The 22,359-nt window shown below is 49.0% G+C and overlaps 1 protein-coding gene across 1 annotated transcript in view; it reads right to left on the bottom strand.

Annotated features, from left to right (window-relative positions):
• Nucleotides 1-9,191: 9,191 nt before the first annotated feature.
• Nkain1 (sodium/potassium transporting ATPase interacting 1) overlaps nucleotides 9,192-22,359 on the bottom strand; it is a 44,455-nt gene continuing 31,287 nt past the window's right edge. Inside the window, exons 2-7 of the mRNA XM_031378835.1 lie at nucleotides 17,964-18,101; nucleotides 16,157-16,237; nucleotides 12,890-13,087; nucleotides 11,630-11,690; nucleotides 11,123-11,204; nucleotides 9,192-10,968 (exon numbers count right to left, since the gene is read on the bottom strand). Coding sequence (XP_031234695.1) covers nucleotides 10,959-10,968; nucleotides 11,123-11,204; nucleotides 11,630-11,690; nucleotides 12,890-13,087; nucleotides 16,157-16,237; nucleotides 17,964-18,101 — 570 coding nt within the window. The 3' untranslated portion in view covers nucleotides 9,192-10,958. The remainder of the gene's footprint in view (nucleotides 10,969-11,122; nucleotides 11,205-11,629; nucleotides 11,691-12,889; nucleotides 13,088-16,156; nucleotides 16,238-17,963; nucleotides 18,102-22,359) is intronic.

The following is a 22,359-nucleotide window of genomic DNA, read 5'->3' as shown; positions in this document are numbered from 1 at the left end:
TAAAAGTTTTGGGGAAAGTCCCCATGTACTGGTGAATGCCTTTAATCCCAGCACTTGGGAGGCAGAGACAGGCAGATCTGATCTCTGTGAGTTCAAGACCAGCCTGGCCCACTTATAGTAAATTCCAGCCAGGGCTACACAGTGAGATCCTACCTAAAAAAAAAAATAAAAATAATAAAAATAAAGACTAGGAGTTGAGACTTTCTGAATGGCACCTAACATTATTTCAACAACATTTATTAGCTTTCACTAGCTATGGAAAAGAGGAGCTGTGAACACCCAAGGGAGTCTCTCTCCTCCTAGGGCTCTAGTAGGACTGACAGCCAAACACAAAGCTGGGTTCAAATGAAATGGAGGTCTCCTGAAACTCACCTTTTTTGGGGTAGTGGATAGCTAGGGGCCATTTTCAGAGTAGTTTTTTTTTTTCAGTTGCATGTCTGTATTATTAATCATCTTCTAAAAAATAATGCCAGGGTTGGGGAGATGGCTCAGTTGGTAAAGTGTCCGCCACACAAACATGAGTTCTAATCCTCCAACCCACACATATGTCGTGGACATTCATAACCTCAGAACTGAGGAAGCTGAGAAAGGAGGATCCCAGGAGCTCATTGGCTAGTCAGTCTAGTCCAAAACTCTAGGTTCCACAGATTCTTGAGATTCAGTCTCAAGAAATATGGTGGGGTTGGGCAGGGTGGCACATGCCTTTAATTGCAGCACTCAGGAGGCAGAGGCAGGCAGATCTCTATGAGCTTAAGGCCAGCCTGATCTACAAAATGAGTCCAGGACAGCCAGGGTTACACAGAAAAACCCTGTCTCAAAAAAACAACAAACAGCAGGGCAGTGGTGGCGCACGCCTTTAATCCCAGCACTTGGGAGGCAGAGGCAGGTGTATCTCTGAGTTTAAGGCCAGCCTGGTCTACAAAATGAGTCCAGGACAGCCAGGGTTACACAGAGAAACCCTGTCTCGAAAACAAACAAACAAACAACAAACAAAGATGCAAAGAAATAAGATGGGGTAGCAGGGTCCTTCAGTGGACAATCCTGCCCTAATGACTTGATTGCATGTCTGAGACTCACAAAGTAGACCTCCACATGTATGCTCTGGCACAGGTCCCATCCCTGCACACAAATAAATAAGTGTCATAAAAAAAAAAGAAAGAAAGAAAGAAAGAAAGAAAGAAAGAAAGAAAGAAAGAAAGGAAGGAAGGAAGGAAGAAAAGGCAGGGAGCAAGGAAGATGCTGACATTGATCCCTGGCCTTCATATGCACACATGTCCACATACCCAGTGAACATATATACTCACTGCACATACACAGAAAGACAGACAGGCAGAAAGAAAGAGGGAGAGAGAGCCAATGCCTTCAAGAGTTAACTACACCCAGGATAACCGCTGAAAGAAGATTGGCAGTGCCAACTGTTCACAAGGGTGTTGGCAAAAGGAATAGTCAGGCACTGCTGGTGAGCCTGGGAAAAGGTATAATCATGCCAGACAGCTGTTTGGCAGCTTCTGACAAAACCACACAGTTACCCCAGGACCCAGCCTTTCTGCTTTTATGCAAGAGAAATAAAAAGCAATTTTTAAATAAAAGATTTAAGTTTTTTTTTAAGATTTATTTATTTTATATATATGAGTTCACTGTAGCTGTGTTCAGACACACCAGAAGAGGCTGTCAGATTCCCATTACAGATGGTTGTGAGCCACCATGTGGTTGCTGGGAATCGAACTTAGGACCTCCGGAAGAGCATTCGCTGAGCCATCTCTCTAGCCCCTAAAAGATTTAGTTTTACTATTTTTAGATATGCATCTATCTATATTGTCTGTCTGTCTGTCTGTCTGTCAGTCCATCTGTCTGTGGCTTTGTGCCAGTGAGCCCTGGTGTGAATGGGGACCAGAGGTGTTGGATCCCCTGGAGCTGGAGTTACAGGAAGTTGTGAGCTGCCTGAGGTGGGTGCTGAGAACCAACGGTGAGCCTTCTGCAAGTGGACTACATTCTCTTAATCTACAAGCCACCTCTCCAGCCCTATTTAAGACAGACAAACAACAAACAAAACAAAACTGTGTGTGTGTGTGTGTCCATGTGAGAAAATGTCACACAGCGGTGCAGATTCCCTTGAAGGACAAGAAAAGGGTGTTGTACCTCTTGGAACTGGAATTATAGATGCTTGTCAGTTGGCTCTGGAAGGGCACTAAGAACACTTAACCCTGGAGCCATCTCTCCAGCTTTCCCATCCCAACTTCCCCTCTCCTTCTTTAAGCAATCCTTCTATGTAGACTAGATTGTTCTTAAACCAAAAATCTTCTTGCTTTGGCTACCGAAGTGTTGGGAGATTCCAGGCATACACTATCATGCCAACCTAAGACATTTGCCTTTTCATTTATATTAATATACAACTCGAAGAGGGACTATGGTGGTGAACATCTTTAAACCCAGCACTCAGAACTCAGGAGGCCAGCCTGGTCTACATACACATTGAGTTCCAGGACAGCCAGGGCTACACAGAGAAACCCTGTCTCAAAAAAAACCAACAACAAAAAAGACAAAAAACAAAAAACAAAAACAAAAACAAACCCACCAGGCAGTGGTGGCTCACGCCTTTAATACCAGCACTTGGGAGGCAGAGGCAGGCAGATTTCTGAGTTCAAGGCCAGCCTGGTCTACAGAGTGAGTTCCAGGACAGCCAGGGCTACACAGAGAAACCCTGTCTCGAACCCCAACCCCTGCCCCCCCCAAAAGAAAACCAAACCCTAAAAACAAAACAAAACAAAAAACAACCTTGCTGGGTGTGGTGATATACACTTTAGACACAGCATTCTAGAGGCAGGCTCTATGAGTTTAAGGCCACTTTGAACTACATACATGGTGAGTTCCAGGCCAGCTAGGGTTATGCAGAGAGACTCTGTCTCAAAAATGTAAAAATAAAATAAAATAAAATAAAAACAACTTACCCTATGGGGACAGATATTGGAGGAGTAGCTGGGGAAGGAGGTGCAGAGTCCCTTGAAAGGGACCCCAAAGGTTCATTTTATTTATGTGGATGGGTGTTTATGTGTGTGTGCAACATACATGGAGTACCCCGGAAGGCCAGAAGAGAATATCAAATTCCCTGGAACTGGAACTAAAGACAGTAGCATGAACTACCATGTGGGCAGCTGAGAATCAAACTCCAGTCCTCTGGAAGAACAGCCAGTGCTCTTATCCACTGAACCATCTCTTCAGCCCCCAGTAATTTATTTATTTACTTTAATTTTGGGGACATTTTCCTGTATTTTTATAAGGGCATGAATTATAGGAAGTTCCACTTGTAAAAATTCATAAAACACATGATATATTATACATGTGTACTGAGATATCGCTGCACCCCACAAACAGGTGCGCACAATGCACTGATTAAACTTTAAAAACAGGAGTAGAGGCTGGAGACATGGCTGAACAATTAACACTCACTGTGGGCTAGAGAGATGGCTCAGTGGTTAAGAGCACTGACTGCTCTTCCAGAGGTCGTGAGCTCAATTCCCAGCAACCACACGGTGGTTCACAATCATCTGTAATGGGTTCCAATGCCCTCTTCTGGAGTGTCTGAAGACAGCTACAGTGTACTCACATACACATAATAATAACAATAATAATAACAATAACAACAAGAGCAATATAATAATAATAATAATAATAATAATAATAACAACAACAACAATGATAAAAGGAACACTTATTGCTCTTGCAGAAGACCAGGGTTTGGTTTTCAGCATCCACATAGTGTCTGTAATTTGTTTTAGGGAACCTGACACGTCTTCTGGCTTCCTCCCTACCCCTGATAAAGAATGCACAAAGTGAGGAAAAATGGGGCTAGGATGTACCTCAGTGATGGGAGTCCTTGCCCCCATCCATAAATCCCTGAGTATGAACCCCAACACCTCAGACATTAGGAATAAAAATAAGAGAAACTAAGTTACAAAGCCCTGGGAGGGGAAAACTCATATAACCACGTTCTAAGTCTGTAACATGAGTACTGGGAACCGAACCAGGCTTGTTTGCCAGAGTAGCAAGTGGTTTTAATCGCAGAGCCTTTTTTTTTCCCAGTCCAATTATGGCTCGATTGTTAAAACAGTAATTGGAAAAATCCGGTAAGGGATTATTTCAGAAGCGAACCTTAGGGTAACTGAGTAAGGATGTGGATGTGTCTGAGAAATCAAGGATAGGAGATAAGACCAAGACAGGACATAAATTGTGGGGTGAGAGAAGAGGTGGAATGAGGGACATGGTGGGAGCGTGGGGGCGTGAGTTCGTTTTTTCCGAGGAGATCTTGTGAAGGCGGGAGCCGGCAGCCAGCACTCTGGGTAGCCTTCCGATCCGTACCGGGACAGGGTTCTCTGCCCCCGCCTGCAGCTGGAAGCAGGTGGCTCAGGCCAGGGGACACAAGGCGATCAGTTTCCGTGCTGCATAATCCACAGGTAGGAGGGCTGAGCAATAGAATATAGTCGGGAACAAAGGAAGGGCGGGCCCAGCGCTCTCACACCTCTTACACAGAGCATGCCTGGGCGTCCGGGAAGCAGCGAGAACTGGACTTCAGACCGGCCAAGCGGAGAGAAATCCACATTTCCGCGAAAAGGCGCCGCTCCCAGCGGGAACAAAGAAGAAGCGGGGTGGGGCATAGGCGGGGCCGAGCCTGGGGGTGCCGGAGCAGCACAGAGGGTGAGGCCATGAGGAGTCGGTTGTGGGGCGGGGTCAAGGGGCGGAGCCTAGGGAACTAGCGAGTGCATTGGGTAGTGGGGCACGTCTGGGGCGGTGATAAACAGATGGGACGGGGTCAGAAAGCAGTGGGGGTCTATGTCCTCCTTTCTTGGAGCGGAATTAGGGTAGGGTCCCACGAGAGGTCGGGAGAGGTTTTTGGAGGGTGGTGTTCTGTCTTGGGAGGGAGAGATGGATGGGAGTTTAGACCTCTGCCCTAAGGAGGCATGTAAGGAGGCATGGACTTGGAGGGAAGAAAATTGGCGGGATGGGCCTGAGGGTGGGAGCGGTCAGGCTCTCTAGGTGGGGGAAGGACGGGAGGGAAGACAGACCAAGCCTAGGGCCTGGAAGAGTCTGGTGGCAAGCACTACAGCCCTGCGGCTCTGCAGGCCGCACTAGGGTCCTGAGTCTCATGTAGAGTGTTTTCTTTTATAAGAGTTGCAGTGCTCATGGTTAGTCTTTACAGCAATGAAACATTTAACAAGTTGCTACTTTGTGTAGCAACTGCTGCGTATACATACTTCCCCTCATATAGGAAGGAAAAGAAACCCAGGCAAATGAGTCCTAGAGTGTTCACCACTGAAGGAATCAGGACAGGAGCTCACACAGGGCAGGATCCTGGAGATAGGGGCTGATGCAAAGGCTGTGGAGGAGTGCTGCTTACTGGCTTGCTCTCCATGACTTGCGCAACTTGCTTTCTTATAGAACCCAGGACCATCAGCCTAGGGATGGCCCCACCCACAAAATGGGCTGGGTTTCCCCCCATTTATCACTAATTGAGAAAATGCCTTACAGATGGGTCTCATGGGGGCATTTCCTCAACTGAGGTTCCTTCCTCACCGGTGACTCTAGCTTGTGTCAAGTGGACACACAAAACCAGCCAGTATGGTGGCTCAGTGGTAAAGAGCAGTGGCTGCTCTTCCAGAGGACCAGAGTTTGATTTCCAGCACCCACGTTTCAGTTCCAAGAGATCTGACTCCCTCTTGTGGCTGTCACAGGTGCACATAAAATAAAATTGTTTTACTTTTAAGGTTTATTTATCTAGTCTTACTCCTTCCCTGTAATGACTTGACTTGCTTGACTCTGTGTTGATTGGGAGTGATATTGCCTTCCAGGGTCATCTAGCAATGTCCATAGATAATGTTGGTTGTCATAACTGGGGAGGCATATCTTGTGTGTGGTACCCTGGGATGATTCTAAGCATCCTTGGTGTAGAGATCAGCTGATCACAGCTAACGGTCACCCAGCATAAACGTCAGTGCTGAGTCTGCAAAACTCTGATCAAGGGAAATCTATGCCTTTTCCTATGGTTTGCCCGAGAGGCCCCTCTGAACCTATGCATGTCTGGGGCCGGCTGCCACCCTGCTGGCAGGGTGAGGACTATGCTGCCTCAGTGGGATGTTCTCCAGTGGGATGGACTGAGTGTTGAACATGTGTCCTTGCTGGAGACACAGACTGCTTGTCTGTGTTCTGATTGCCCCCTGCTTTACTGAGCTGCTGGCTTTTCCAGACCTGGGAGCAGTGTGGAAGACCCTACATACAGCCTCTCTATCCTTGCTTAGAGGACAAAGACTTCAATAAACATCTACAGGATGAACCTGGGAGCCTGGCTACAGGAATCCCTCCAGCAGTTTCTTCCCTAAGCATTTATTAAGGGATAGCATGTCACTTCACCCCACCCTCCATGTAGGAACCACATTCACCAGGAATATGCTTCAGGTTCTCTCTTTCTCCCTCCCTCCATCCCTTTCTTTCTCCCTTCCTTCCTCCCTTTCTTTTTCTTCCTTTCTTTCTATCTTTTTTTTTTATTTTTTTGAGACAGGGTTTTATGTAGCCCAGGCTAGCCTCAAGCAAACTATATAGCTGAGGATAGTCTTGAACTGTCATCTTCTTGGCTTTACCTCTGGGGATTACAGCATGTAATTACAGCATGCACCATCACCATGCACAGGTCTTGAGCTTTCAAATCTTAAGGTCACAGGGAACAGTGAGTGGATATAGGTTAGAGGGGGAGGGGCTGGGGCCCCGCTGCTTTTTTTTTTTTAATGCTTTTTCAAAAAAATATGTTTTATTTATACTCTGTGTGCCCCAGAGTGCATGTGCAGGTCAGAGGATAAACTTGAATGAGTCAGGTCTCTCCTCCCACCCTGTGGGATCAAACTCACATTGTCAGGTTCAGTAGCAGGCATCTCTATCCACTGAGCTACCTCAGCAGCACCCCTCTCCTTTTGAGACAGCGTCTCGTGTAGCCCAGGCTGGGCTTGAACTTTGATTCTTCCGTCTCTGCCTCCTGAGTGCTGGGATAACAGACAAGTGCTAGGTGTGCCTGGTGCACACCGTGTTTAACGTACAAACGGGACCTGCCCGCTTGTCATGCCAGCCACCATTGTGCTAGTGGCTCCCCTGTTTATGCATAAGGAGCTGCCATCACATATAAGCATCTCCAGCACAGGTTAGCTTTCTACAGACATACACTGTCTCTGTCCTCGGACACACCAGTAGAGGGCAACGGTCCCCATTGCAGATGGTTGTGAGCCACCATGTGGTTGGCTGGGAATTGAACTCAGGACCTCTGGAAGAGCAGTCAGTGCTCTTAACCACTGAGCTATCTCTCCAGCCCTCTTTGACTTTATTCATTTAACTCAATTAATTAAGTGCATTAAGTGCATTCCAAGATTCAAAGTCAAGTGGAGATACTGGTTCTTGAGCAATGTCAACAGAATGATCCAGAATGTCAAGGGTAGGAGGGAGGAATGCATGCAGAAAGCACTGTCTGCTAGCTTGTGCTCTGAATGAGAACAGCCCCCAAAGCCTCTTTTATTTGGGTGCTTGGTTCCCAGCTGGGTGGACTGTTTGGGAAGGATTCGGAGGTGTGGTCCTAGGGATGGGTTTTGAGGTTTCACTCTCACTCTCTCTTCCTGCAACTTTTAGATCAGATGTAAGCTCTCAGCTACCAGATCCAGGGTTATACCTGCCTGCCTGTCTGCCACCACGCTCCTGGCTGTGATGGGATGGCCATGATCTCACCCTCTGAATCTGCAAACAAGCCCCCAAATAAATGCTTTCTATTATAAGTTCCTGTGGTCATGGTGTCTCTTCACTGCAATAGAACAGTAACTAAGACATAGATCATTCAAAGCCAGGAACTCAGTTGTCAAGAAGAGAGAAGAGGCCCGGCAGTGGTGGCGCCCGCCTTTAATCCCAGCGCTTGGGAGGCAGAGGCAGTCGGATTTCTGAGTTCGAGGCCAGCATTTTGCATTTCTGCCCCACCCCCACCCCCAGGTTTCTCTGGGTAGCTGTTCTGATACTCACTCTGTAGGCCTCAAACTCACAAGATCTACCTTTATGTGCCTCCTGGGTCCTGGGACTACATGTGTGCACCATTACTACACAGCAGCTTCTGTGCTGTTTTGAGGAAAGAAAAGATAGTGGCTTGCCCAAAGCCATAAAACCAGTCTAAGGCACCAGCCAGAGCTTCCAGAATATATGATAAAGGCCAGGTAGGCATGGTGGTGCCCACTCGCAGTCCAACACTGAGGGGGCTAAAGCAGGAAGATTATGAATTCAATCACAGACTGGGCTACAGAGCAAAACCTAGTTTCAACACACACACACACATAGTCACACACACACTCACACACACACACACACACACACACACACACACACACACACACAGAGGCACATGCATGTGCAACTTGGCTCAGTGATAAAGGCACTTGCTTAGTAAGCCTTGGGACCTGAGTTCAATACCCAGGACTCACATGGTAGAAGAAAACTGATCCCAGCAAATGGTTCTCTGAATTCACAGGTGTGAATTGGCATGTGTGTTCAATCCCTATCCCCACACCACACACAAATAAATACAGTAAAGAAAAAAAAAGTAGCCGGGCAGTCATGGCACACACCTTTAATCCTAGCACTTGGGAGGCAGAGGCAGGCAGATTTCTGAGTTCAAGGCCAGCCTGGTCTACAGAGGGAGTTCCAGGACAGCCAGGGCTACACAGAGAAACCCTGTCTCAAAAAACCAAAAAATAAACAGAAAGAAAGAAAAGAAGGAAAAGAAAAGAAAGGTGAATACTGAGAGCAAATTTCACAAAGTTGTCCTCCACCCTCCAATGAAACACTGTGGCATACCTGCTCCCAAAACAAGTGATTATAAATAAGATAGCTTTAAAAGGAGAGGAAAGTACGGTAGCTCACAACTTTAATCCCAGCACTTCAGAGTGCTGGGCAAGTAGATTTCTATGAGTTCAAGGCCACCCTGGTCTACATGGTGAGTTCTGGATCAGCCAGGTCTACAGAGCGAGACTCTCAAACAAGCACACTCAATGTATGTATATATGTTAAAAGTGAAATGAGGACCCAGTTTTGCCCATTTTGGGGGTGTGGGGGGGGCAGGGTCTTTTTCCCTCTGGAGATCTTTCCAGCCAGGAGGGCAAGACAGGTACACAGTGAAGAAATCACATTTCTGTTCTTTTTAATCAACCGACCTGCATGGATACCAGGGAGGTCTCAGCCCACAAGGTCTCAACGAGAAGCAAACCCAGACCCCCTGCAAAACCCAGCTTATAAAACCGAAAGGCTTCGAAGCATCCGTGGCTAAACCCTTGAGTAGAAAGAGCCCCGTGGGAGGGGATGGGGAGAAGGGAGTGTTGCTGGTGGGAGGCGGCCCAGTGGCCAGAGGTAGCCTGGCCTAAAGGAAACGTGTTCACTGATTAGGCTTACCACCCAGGGACCTGGGATGGTCACAGGAGCTCCTGAGCCTGGCTGTTCTGTGTGGCACACTGGATGGAGTCGTGGAGTGGGTTTGCCGTTCTAGCTCAGAAAAGCCGGGAGGGTGACGTGTTCACCACAGTGTGCTGTGAACTGTCTCCCCTGAGCAAGTCCCTCTGCTTCTCAGCTGCCTTTCCTATTGCTCCCGCTTTTACAGATGGGAGGCACCGATAGCTGTTCTCTGTGTACATAAGTCACCAAGCACTATTGAGAACATGGGGTCCTCAGGGCATCTGTGGAAGAAGATGAAGAGCCCTCCTGTCTGTTTGTCCTCAGGAAGGGTGGGGGAGGGGGTTTCTGGTCCTCCTGGCCATAGGTCACCCACCCTCATTCTGCCCTTTTGTATCCCCAGGCTTGCTTCTGAACACTATCCTCTTTCCCTCTGAGACCACGATGGTGAAGTAGGTGGAAGAATCGAGGATTACTGGGATTGCTTGGGGGAGAGGATCATGGGATAGGGACCCAGGCTTAGAAACCTGATGGGTGAATGGAGGTCCTGCTCTCTTGGAAGAGGAGGTTTAAAAGCTTGCCAAAGAGGGAGCAGGTTGAGTCTACAAAGGCTTTCTGTGGGTTAGGCTGAACTCAAGGCTTTAGGCTCTGTCTGTCTGGTTCCTAAGAGAACGAACTGGTATATTGCTTTAAGAGTGGAGCTGGTTTGTGGTGGCGGTGATATGTGAGTGTGTGGGGAAATGCCCAAGCTAGAAGGAGGGGCTTGTAAACCAAGTCCAGAGGCCAGATGTTGGATTGGAGAGTCTCAAACTAGAGTACACCAGATTCAAAGCCTGCCTCTGCTAAAACCTTACTGTGTGGCTTCAAGCAAGTCACCTCACATCTCTGGGCCTTAGTTTCCAGATCTTCAGCGTAGCCCAGGGAGTTGAAAGTCAAAAGAGAGTGCTAGGAGCATCATTGGCTAAGGGATTATTTTAATTATTTGATGTAGGGAAACTGAGGCCCGAGAGAGAGCAAAGACTCGGCCGATGTCACACAGGATGTCAGTGACGGTGCTGCAGCTGGAGCCTAGGACTCCTGCTTCTAGTCCACAGTATCTTTCCCCAGGGCAGATGAATGAGAGGTGAGATGGGGTGAGTGTGTCTGTCTTGCTGTTTGGACTGAGGGCAAGATACTAGGGAAAGAGTAGAGAGCTGAAGAAAGAGGAAGATCCCGGCACGTACCAAGGCTGAGATTAAAAAAAATACAAACCCAGTGATTCCCCCTCCCCCCCGCCCCGTCCTGCCCCAACCCTAAAGTCCGGCTAGAGTTAGGGTCAGGTCCAAGTTCAAGTCTGAGTCCGCATTTGCTTCCAGGGGCTGCAGATCCAGGAGGCTGCACAAGCCACAGTAAGCCTAAGCGCCGCCAGGGGGCGCGCCAGCCCATCGTGATCCGCGCCTCCGGAGAGCGCTGCTTCAGGCTCCAGTGGTCCAGGAAGCTGTACGCGGGTGGGTGCGGGACAGAGGCTACCCGGACCTACAGGAAACAAAAGCAGGTTAGAAGTGCATTTGCCGACCTGCGTGTAGGCAGGCAGAGAGACCCGGATGCCCACGCCTTTTCTGTGCCCTTTTTTTTCCCCACCAACACTAATGACTCTGTCCCTCTAACCCAGCCCCCGCCAGGGACCCACGTGTACAGAGGCTGCAGCTGTAAATGCGACGTCTTCTGCGGCGCCTGGTACCCATAGGAGTCAAAGCCACCGATGAAGTCAACTGAGGAGAAGAAGCGGGGTGAGTCCTGAAGGCTGGGTCTTGAAGGTGAAGGACCCCGAGACAGGAACCTACTCCTGGGTAGCCCAGACTGGGAAGGGGTGGGTGGGGCCGGGAACGGCCACGCCCAGGACGTGGACCTGGGGACCGGGCTGTAGTAGGAGTGGGAGAGGGGAGGGTCAAGTGTTGCGCCTCCCCCAGGAAGTGAAGAGAGGCTTAAAGGAAAGACTCTGAGCCCTTTTATACCGTTAGATCCAGTATGGGAAAAAGTGGTTCTGGGGCCTTAGACTGAGTGTTTCGACATTTGGGTCTTAACCCAGAAAGGTTATGCAGACCCTGGGTAACCAGGAAGTGAGGAGGCCCTGTCCACGGTGTTGAAAAGACTCCCCCCCACACACACACCTAGGGGAGGGGGCAGACACACTTACAGCTGTCCTCCTCTTCCAGGAATACTTTGCTCACATAACAGGCAAACACGAATCCGAACAGCTGAGAGAGGCGATAACAGTCAGGAAGAGAAAGAGAAGTTGTCCCTGTCCCCTCTATACCCACCCGACTCAATGTCCAAAGCAAACATTTAAGTAAATGCCTGTGCTTGAAAAGGCTGTGACTTGCCGGGCAGTGGTGGCGCACGCCTTTAATCCCAGCACTTGGGAGGCGCAGAGGCAGGTGGATTTCTGAGTTCGAGGCCAGCCTGGTCTATAGAGTGAGTTCCGGGACAGCCAGGGCTACACAGAGAAACCCTGTCTCGAAAAACCAAAAGAAAAAAAGACAAGGCTGTGGCTGATAAGCAGTTCTTTGTGCCCCAGTCTTTCCAGTTAGGCCTGGGTCATGTCACTGGACTGTGAAAGGATTATGCCTGTGTAAAGTCCCTAAGTCAGGGCTGGTCCTTCCCATTAATGGTCTCAAGTAGCCCAGGCTGACCTAGAGCTCTGAATCCTCCTGCCTTGACCTTTCAAGTGCTGGGGTTACAGGTGTACCACCATGCTTGGTTGTGATCCCTACTTGGAACCCCCTTCTTTGGTTTGTTTGCTTTTTTTTTTGTTTGATTGTTTTTTCGAGACAAGGTTTCTCTGTGTAGCCCTGGTTGTCCTGGAACTTGCTCTGTAGATCAGGCTAGCCTGGAACTCAGAGATCTGCTTATCTCTGTCTCCTGAGGGCTGGGATAAATATCATGTGCCACCAATGCCTGGCTGGAGCTCCTTTCTTATTCTCAAAGCTCTGTAAGGTTGACACTGTCCCTTCTATGCAAGTAGCAAGGGAGCTTAGAAAGAGCAAATGACTTATCCCAGGTCCCCGGGGGTGTATTAGATTAGATTTCTAGGCCCAGCAGGACTTGGCCTGACAGCTCATCCCAATCATGATATCTGCCCATACTCTTCTTGGGGGATGGGAGATGAGTGGAAGGAGGGAGGTGTCACAGGACACAGGAGCAAATGGAGGCTGGAATACACAGGATTCCTTTTCTTTTTCTTTTTTGGGCAGGGGTAGGGTATGAAGCTCACTATGTAATCTAGGCTGATCTCAAACTTGTAATCCTGATCCTCCTGCCTCTGCCTCTTGGCTGCTGGAATTGCAGGTCTATGCCACCATATCTGGCCTGCCATCTCTTAAATGGGGATAAGGAATGGATGGGCTGGAATCTGCACTTCCTGGGGATACGGGGTTGGGTGATGAATAGGACTCACAGCTAGGAAGATCTGCAGGGCACTACTGAGGGCTTCAATGTAAGGATAATCAAGCAGGCAGCCAGTGACCGAGATGACATGGTGGTCCTCCAGGGCCAGGCGGGAGTTCAGAACAGGAGTCACCAGGCAGCCTGGACCATTCTCCATCCACCAGGAGCGATGCAGGGATGTGTTGAAGGTCATGATGAAGTCCCGGTCCTGGGGGGCAGAGGGGCCTGGGATACTCAGCGGTGGGGAGGGATAGGAGGATGCTCCCCAGGTGCCCCTACCATGTGGATGCGCATAACCTGCTCCTGCAATTCTAAACATGGCCAGCAGGTGGCAGTAGACAATCACATAGACTTCACATTGCTCTCACTGAACGGGAAGCCAGTTGAGGCATATTGGAACCTCTGAATTTCATTCAGACTTAGAAGAAAGAACACTAACAGAGACAAGGATCTGACTCCCCAGGCATCTGTGAAATCTGCAATATAAGCTCCCTTACAACCCAGTGGGTTCCCATTGTTCTGTATGTGACTCTGGACAAATTTCCCCTCTCCTTGATCCGTACTCTCCCATTTGTTAGATGGAGAAGGGGCTAGGCTAGGTCAGCTGTTTCAAGGGTATGCAGCCCTGTGCCTATCATCAATGCCTACACTCCTTCAGTCAGACTGAGACTCACCACACTGACCAGACATCAAACACACAGGCCTGTGATCAAGCTTCATCTATGTAACCATACGGAGTTGCTATGGCCCATCCTCCAACCCCTACTCCCAACAGGGCTTCTGTGTGTAGCCCTGGATATACTGGATATCCTCTATAAACCAAGCTGGCTTCAAACTTAGAGATCTGCCTGCCTCTGCCTCACAAATGCTGAGATTAAAGCTTCTGCTTTGTGTGTGTGTGTGTATGTGTGTGTGTGTGTGTGCGCACACACACACATTGGATGACTTCTTCAATTGCCCTTCCACCTTTTTTCTTTTCAATTTAATTATTATTGTTGGTAGTGGTGATGTGTGTGCTGGTGTGTATGCATGTGCCATAGAACACGTCCAGATGTCTAAACACAAGTTTTGGGAGTTGGATCTCTTTTCTCCTTCCACCATAGGATCTGGGATTGAGCTTGGGTCATCAGGCTTACAAAGTAAACACTGAGCTATCTCTCTGGCCCTGCCCTATTTTTTGAGACAGGGTCTCTCACATTCCTGGAGTTCACATGTTTGGTTAGACTGGCTGGCTTGAAAACCTTTAGGAAATCTCTTTCTTAGCCATACCCCACTACCTCCTAGTTCTGGGGTTACAGATACATGCCACTGGAAGATGTTATGTGGGTGCTGGGGACTTGAACTCAGGGCTTCATGCTTGCATACCATGCACTCTGACCAACTGAACCATCTCTCCAGGCTGGTTTGAAGAAGTTGGGAATATGGTAGAATGTCTACCTTGCATTCCCTCCCCAGGACTGCATGTGCTATATAACTGTAATCCCAGCATTTGTGAAGATCAGGAGTTCAAAGTCATCCTTAGCTACAGAGTGTTTGGGGCCTGTCTGGGCTACAAGAGATCCTGTCTTGAAGAGGAGGAGCAGGAGGAGGAGGAGAAGAAGAAAGAGGTGGGCCAGGCAGTGGTGGTACATGCCTTTAATCCCAGCACTTGGGAGGAAGAAGCAGGTGGATTTCTGAGTTCAAGGCCAGCCTGGTCTACAGAGTGAGTTCCGGGACAGCCAGGGCTACACAGAGAAACCCTGTCTCAAAAAGAAGAAGAAGAAGAGGAAGAAGAAGAAGAAGGAGGAGGAGGAGGAGGAGGAGGAGGAGGAGGAGGAGAAGGAGGAAAGAGGAAAGAGGTGGGACTAGAGGGATGGCTCAGTGGTTAAGACCACTGGCTGCTCTTCCAGAGGGGCAGGGTTCCATTCCCAGCACCCACATGGCAGCTCACAACTGTCTGTAATTCCAGTTCCTTGGGTTCACTTGCCCTCTTCTGGTCTCGGCCAGCACTGCACACACATGATGCAGGGAGATGCATGCAGACCATGCACCCTGTGGTGGTTTGGATGAGGATTCCCTGTCATCCCCAGCCCCATGGGCTCATGTGTTTGAATATTTGGTCCCCAGTTGGTGGGACCATTTGGCGGGACCATTTGGGGAGGAGAGAAGGTGTGGTGTTTCCCGGTGGTGGCTCATACCTTTAATCCCAGCACTCAAGTGGCAGAGGCAGGTGGATCTCTGAGTTCGAGGCCAGCCTGGTCTACAGAGCAAGTGTCAGCATAGCCAGGGCTGCACAGATAAATTCTATCTCAAAAACCAAAACCAAAACCAAAACCAAAACAAAGAAACAAAAAAGGAGGTGTGATCTTACTGGAGATGATGTGTCATGGGGGGCAGGCTTTGGGGTCCTAAAAGCCCAGTGATCTCTCTCTTTTCCTCAGGGTTGTGGCTCAAGATGTGAGCTCTCAGCTCTCTCTGCCGCCAGGCACATGCTCCACCAGCATGGGCTCTAACTAAACCACTGACACCATAGTTAGATATTTTCTTTTAGAAACTGCCTTGGTTGTAGTATTTTATCACAGCGATAAAAAAGTAACTACCACACATGCATACACGTAAAATAAATAATAAACACATCTAAAGAAAGAGCGAACTGAAGCTTAGGGAGAACAGACCATCTGCCCAGTGTCAAACTTGCTGGGCAGTGTTATAGCAGAGATGTAAATGGAGCAGAGTCAAGCCATGAAGCCAAAGTTTTTATTCCTGTATTTGTCCTCCTTTATATCTAAAAATAGAAGTTGCACCTCTCTGGGCTTGCTCCTCTTCCAGGCACACACCCCTGCTTTCTTTAGTTTCTTCTCCACATGACACGGTTTGTTCAATTTTCCCTGAACAAATGCCACCCTAGTCTCTTTCCTTTCTGCAAAAAAAAATATCGATCTGCCCTGGACCCACCGCCTCTCTGTGTCTAAGCAATAAGAAGTGCGTGTGTGACATTTTCACCTTCCTCTGAGCATTTCATCATGTGCCAGCACAGACCTTCAGTTTTCACTGTGCTTGTGGTCAATAGACCCCTCGGCTCATCTTCACAGCAGCTGCCCTTTAGCCTCATCCGGGCCATCCTTGTTTTTAAGAAGCACGGTAGAAGCCAGAAACGAAAATGGGGGTCAAGCGGGTTGCACAGATTATTGGAGTGTGTGGAAGGAGATAGGGGTGCGGAAGAGATTGGGTCCCAGCCCCCCAGTAGGGATGGCAAAGGTCAGGTTGTGCTCTGCACACCACCAGGCCTGAGGCTTACCTGGGATAGCTGTCCAACTTCCAGGTAGAAGCAGATGATGAAGGCGTTCCAACCAACCCAGAGTACGAGCCAGGCTGCGTACTGCAGAAAGCAGAGTTGAGTAAGGGGGGGTGAAAAGTACGGGGGATGGGACAGTCAATGGAGACAGACTTCACAGCCCTGCAGAGCAGACGGGCGTGACTTCTCCCCTCCACAAAGACACAGGCAGGCTAAGCTTCTCTGGATCACACAGCTAGGAGGCAGAGCTGTCCTTAGAGAGGGAGAGACTTCCTCTACATATATTCCAATTACTTTGAGGAGTTTGTTAAAAATACAAATTGGGGCTGGGCAGTGGTGGTGAATGCCTTTAATCCCAGCACAGGAGGAGGCAGAGGCAGAGGCAGACAGATCTCTGAGTTTGAGGCCAGCCTGGTCTGCAGAGCAAGTTGCGGGACAGCCAGAGCTCTCAGAGACAGACAGAGAAATCCTGTCTTTTCTTTTTCTTTTTGGTTTTTTTGAGACAGGGTTTCTCTGTGTAGCCCTTGCTGTCCTGGAAATCACTCTGTAGACCAGGCTGGCCTCGAACTCAGAAATCCACCTGCCTCTGCCTCCCAAGTGCTGGGATTAAAGGTGTGCGCCGCCACCACCTGGCCGAAATCCTATCTTGACTCCAACCTCCACCCTGCATATTTACAAATTGGGGCTGGAGAAATGGCTCAGCAATGGAACGTTCTCAGCATCCACACAAATACAGGGCTCACACCCACCTGTAACTTCAGGTCCAGGGGATCCAATGCCCTATTCTGGCTTCCTCACTTAACCACACTCAAGTGTCCTTAATTAAGCATGAATAAATAAAATCTTAAAAATGCGAATTGCAGGGGCTCAGCAGGTGAGGACACCTGTCAGCAAAGCCAGCAAGGTGGAGACGAGCCTTTAGGAGCGGAGAGATGACGGGAAATGAGCTCGGTGGATCATCCATCACACGGCACTGCATGTCCGAGCTACTGCAGTCACCAAGTATGGATGCAGGCTAATCTACTGAAAAGCCTTTTCCCTGGATATGGCTCCCTGAAGAGGCACTGAGGACCAGCAGGGAGCAGCAGCATCCGAGGATGTCGGAGACTAGAGGTCCAGAAGACCACTAGCAGTGGGCAGGGAGCCATGCTAAGAGTCCCTTCAGACCATGTTGTCTTTTTTTCTTTTTTAAATATAGGGAGCGTCTCACGGTGTAGCCCAGGATATCCTTAAACTCACAATGATCCTGTTTCTGTCTGCCAAGTTCTAGGATTACAGATATGCATCGCCACACCTGGCAGACCATGTCCTCAGCAAAGGACAGGCAGTAGGGACAGAACCCAGGCAGACCATGTCCTCAGCAAAGGACAGGCAGTAGGGACAGAAGCCAAGACCTCCTGATGCTTCCTTGCCTCCCTGGGGAACATAGCTGTAGGATCCCTTCTTTGTCCCCATAGCAGGATGGCGACAGTGTAGGAGCCCTCACTCCAGGTCTGGCTCTGCCTTTCTTCATTGTGTGTCCTTAGGAAGGCTTAACCATGCCGAGCCTTGCTTCCTCACTGCACAGGGGACATGGGGGGAGGGGGGCCTGTTGTAATGGTGCGACACAGATATAGCACTGCGCCCTCTGTCCGGCCTGCCCTGGCCAGCTGATGTTTACATTATCCTCTGGGAACATTCTCTAATGAAAAGCAGTACCCTGGTTTGTTTGGAGTGCACACTTACAGCGTTTGGGTATTTGTGTCCCTTGGGGCTTTATGGGTAGAAAACAGTTATGTCTAGAGAGGCAGGGGCAAGAAAAGGGACATACCAGGATGAGATACCGGGACCGATACTGCACGGTGCCAAAGATGCCCAGGATGACAGCCATGATATGCAGGAAGTTGGCCAGGATGGGAGCCCACTGGTAGCCCAGGAAATCGAAGATCTGCCGCTGGAGTGCAGCCACCTGTAAAAGAGACAGGCTGAGACAACTGCCCCCCCACAGGGTAGAGACTCATCCTTCATGCCGCAGACCGAAGACGGCAGACGGAAGAGGACACATTGACCTGAAGCCACCCACTCCCTCAGCCCCGAAGGGATAGGTAACAGCAAGGAGGGCACCAAGGCTTCTAAGCCTGGTTGTGGCTTTGGGGGAGGGGTGAGAATTTGAGTCAGGGTCCTGCCCTCTCCTTCCTGCTGGGCAGCCCAGCCCCTCCTAGGTAACTCAGTGACACCCATCTCTCAAAATAAATAGTCATGGGTGAGGATAAAGGCACCTGTCACCAAGCCTGACTCCCTGAGGTTGATCCCCAGGACCCAGATGGTAAGAGAACGGGTTCCCACAATGTGCCCTCTGATCAGCCCAAGTGTAACCCCAAAATAAATAAACGTAATTCATTATTTTATAATGGGGCTTGGAATAGAGGTCAGTGCAAGAGCACTTGTCTAACATGAGAAAGACTCTGGGTTTGATCCCCAGCACTGAAAACACACCCCCACCCCCACAGAGGGGAGCAGAGAGTCTGCTCTGCAATGGCTATGGGAAGATTGGGGTCAAATGAGAGATCCCAGAGTCTCTTCCTATCAGGGCAGCAGGAAGATACAAGCTGATGCCACCACACAGATGGCACAGCTTGGGCAGAGACCAAGGAAGCTGCAGGCTTGGGCAGGACACGAGTGGAGTCTGGTAGTGCCAGCTCAAGCCTGGCACCTTCCCATCTGTCCTGCTGGTGACAGCCCTCGCAGGGCCCTGCAGATGGTCAGAGGTTTCCCACGTTCATCTCTCCCTGCTCTCCCTGCACATGCCTTGGCAGAAAGGCAGACCTGGCACTGTTCTGTCTTCTTAAGGAACGAGAACATGAAGTTCAGAGAGGACAAATGACTTGCCCAAGGTCACGCAGCAGGCAAGTGGCAGAACAGACCTTTCTCTGCCACCTGCCTCATCTATGTACCAAGGTGCCATGTTTCCCAGCGGGCATTGGCTCAGGAGTCAAGGAGCACAGGTGGAGTCGGGAGTGTGGCTCTGTCTGCTGGGGGACTTTGGAAGGGTCACTGCCCTGTTGGGCTTCAGGCTCCCTCAGGTATACATAATGATCAGAGGACTCCACAATCCAGTCCTGACTTGGTTGGTTAGCTGACCTTGGGGAAAGAACTCTCTGTCCTCGTCCTTACTGTACTCTTTGCCTTTTAAAGAAAATTGTGAGCCAGACAGTGGTGCTATATGCCTTTAATCCCAGCACTTGGGAGGCAGAGGCAGGCAGATTTCTGAGTTCGAGGCCAGCCTGGTCTACAGAGTGAGTTCCAGGACAGCCAGGGCTACACAGAAACCCTGTCTTGAAACACCAAAAACAAAAAAACAAACAAACAAACAAACAAAAAAGAAAATTGTGTGTTTGAATGCATGTATGTGTATGTTTGTAAGTGTATATGCATGTGTGTGGTATATGTATATTCATGTGTGTGTATGGCATATGTATATGTGTGTATGCATGTATATCTGCACGTGTGTGTGGTATATGTTTATGTGTGTATGCATTGTGTGTGTGGTATATGTATATGTATGTATGCATGTATAACTGCACATGTGTGTGGTGTATGTATATGTTTATGTGTGTGTATGCATGTGTGTGTGTGTGTTTAGGTCAGAGGACAACATTGTCAGTCCCAGGGATAAGACTCAGTGTGTCTGTCAGGCTTGGTCTCAGGTGACTTTGTTCAGAGTCATCTTGCTGTCCCCTGATTATTCTTTGAGCAACTGAAATTGGAACTGGAGCCTCCAGTTCCTCTCCTCTCCTCAAGCCCTCCTGGGTGCCCCTCAACTCTCACCCTCTGTAGGTCGGAGGCCCCCAGTAGCTCCATCCCTACCTCTAGATCCTGGCTGTTCCTACTCCACAGGGCCACCACCTATCCGTCTCAGCATTCAGCTCTGACCAGTTCACCATTGGCCTGATATCAGTGAGTTCTGTCTGCCAGCATCTCTGCATCTCAGAACAGTTCGTATACCTCTGTGCAGACTCCAAGGTCCCCTACTTTGTGGAAATGTTATGAAGAGGGATAGAAACCTGACAGCACAAGCCCACATCACCAGTCACAAAACCAAGGCTGAGTAAGTCACGTGTATAGACGGCTTTGTACCTAAGTGTGTTAGTACACACCCCATAATCCCAACTCAGGAGGCTGAGACAAAGGGATTCCAAGTCAGAGGCCCGCTGGGGTTACACAGTAACACCCTGTCTTTTTTTTTTTTTTAAGATTTATTTATTTATTTTTTTTATGCATATGAGTATACCACCATTGCTCCCTTCAGACACACCATAAGAGGGCTTTAGACCCCTTACAGATGGTTGTGAGCCTCCCTGTGGTTGCTGGGAATTGAACTCAGGACCTATGGAAGAGCAGTCAGTGTTCTTAATGGCTGAGCCATCTTTCTAGCCCCAACGCCCTGTCTTAAAACAACACAAACAAAAGACATTTTTTTTCTCTTTTTCTTTTTTTTTTTGTTTTGTTTTTTCAAGATAGGGTTTCTATTTATAGCCCTGGCTGTCCTAGAACTTACTCTGTAGACCAGGCTAGCCTTGAACTCAGAAATACACCTGCCTCTGCCTCCCAAGTGCTGATCTCCACATGGATATATTGGCACAAGTGGGCTTGTACACACACACACAGACAGACACACACAATTCATAAATGGAGAAAAATAAAGAGAAATCTATACTATTTTCTCTTCTTTTTTGTTTTTCGAGATAGGGTTTCTCTGTGTAGCTCTGGCTGTCCTGGAATTTGCTCTGTAGACCAGGCTAGCTTGGAACTCAGAAATCCGCCTGTCTCTGCCTCCCAAGTGCTGGGATTAAAGGCATACACCACCACCGCCCGGCACTATTTTCTAATTCTAATTCTATTATTCTAATTTGTCAGCTAAATGCACCTTGACTCAAGGCAAGTGGGAATCATTCCCCAAAAACCATATGAGTTCTGTCAGGGGTAGTGCACACCTTTAATCCCAGCACTCAGGAGGCAGAAGCAGGCAGATCTCTGTGAGTTTGAAGCCAGCCTGGTCTACAGAGTGAGTTCCAGGACAGCTAGAGGGCTATACAAAGAAATCCTACCTCAAACAAACAAACAAAACAAAACAAAACAAAAAAAACAAAACCCAAAACCCAACCCAAACAAACATCTTGAGTTCTAAAAAATTTGCTGGAAGTGTTGTGGACAACCATAACCCCAGCCTGGGGAGTAGAAACCTAAGAATCAGAGCTCAAGTCCATCTCCCAGGATGCAGTGAGTAACTCTGGTGAGAGCTGACCTTGAACCTGCAACAACTTCCTGACCTCTGTCTCCCAACTCAGAGCCTCCTGTGTATGTACTGCCACCCTGTTTCATAAAATAATTGTTACATTACTATTATTTTGTGTGTGTGTGTGTGTGTGTGTGAGAGAGAGAGAGAGAGAGAGAGAGACAGAGAGAGAGAGAGAGAGAGAGATTGTGCTACAGTGAACATGTGACTTTTGGGGGTCGGTGGCTTCAGTGATCAAATTCAGAGAAGTTTGGTGGCAAGGGCTTTAACCACTGAACCATCTTCCCAGCCGCTTATTTGTTTGGTGACGGGATCTCATGTAGGCCACTCTGGGCTCACCCCGTGTAGCCACCTCCTGTCTTGGTCGGTGCCACCAGTTGTTTTATGCAGCTGACCATGGAAGACAGGGAAGGCTGCTGGGCCAGAAGTCTTACGCCATTTTCCTGTGTCTGTCACTTTGCAACCTGCTCCCTTACTAAAGACCCCCATGAGCGAGTGCAGGGAGAAAAGCCAGCCTTGAGGGTATCTCTTTTTCTTGGAGTCCTGGAACTCACTCTGTAGACCAGGCTGGGCCTCAGACTCCCAGAGATCCACCCGCCTTTACCTCATGAGTGCTGGGACTAACGGCGGCGTGCACCACCACACCTAGCCGAGGGTGTTTCTAATGGGGTCAGCCCAGCCTACTAGCTAGTGGAAGAGCCTTTTAAGCCTTTCCTACAGAAGCAGAAGGCAGGTCCCTGGGGTGACGCCTCTATACAACCTCCTCTACCTAATGTCACCAAAGCCACACAGGAGTCCAGCCACAGAGGATAAGTGCCCTGATATTAGGCCCAGAGTGGTAAGGACATCCTAGCTCCAAAACCTCATCTTCCCAATCCTTGAGCCCATGGGGTCACGTGTGCCTCCTGACAAGGCCACTCCCGTCTCCTGC

This window comes from Mastomys coucha, unplaced genomic scaffold, assembly GCF_008632895.1.
Source record: "Mastomys coucha isolate ucsf_1 unplaced genomic scaffold, UCSF_Mcou_1 pScaffold18, whole genome shotgun sequence".
Taxonomy (NCBI): domain Eukaryota; kingdom Metazoa; phylum Chordata; class Mammalia; order Rodentia; family Muridae; genus Mastomys; species Mastomys coucha.
This window is presented reverse-complemented; position numbering and strand designations above follow the sequence as displayed.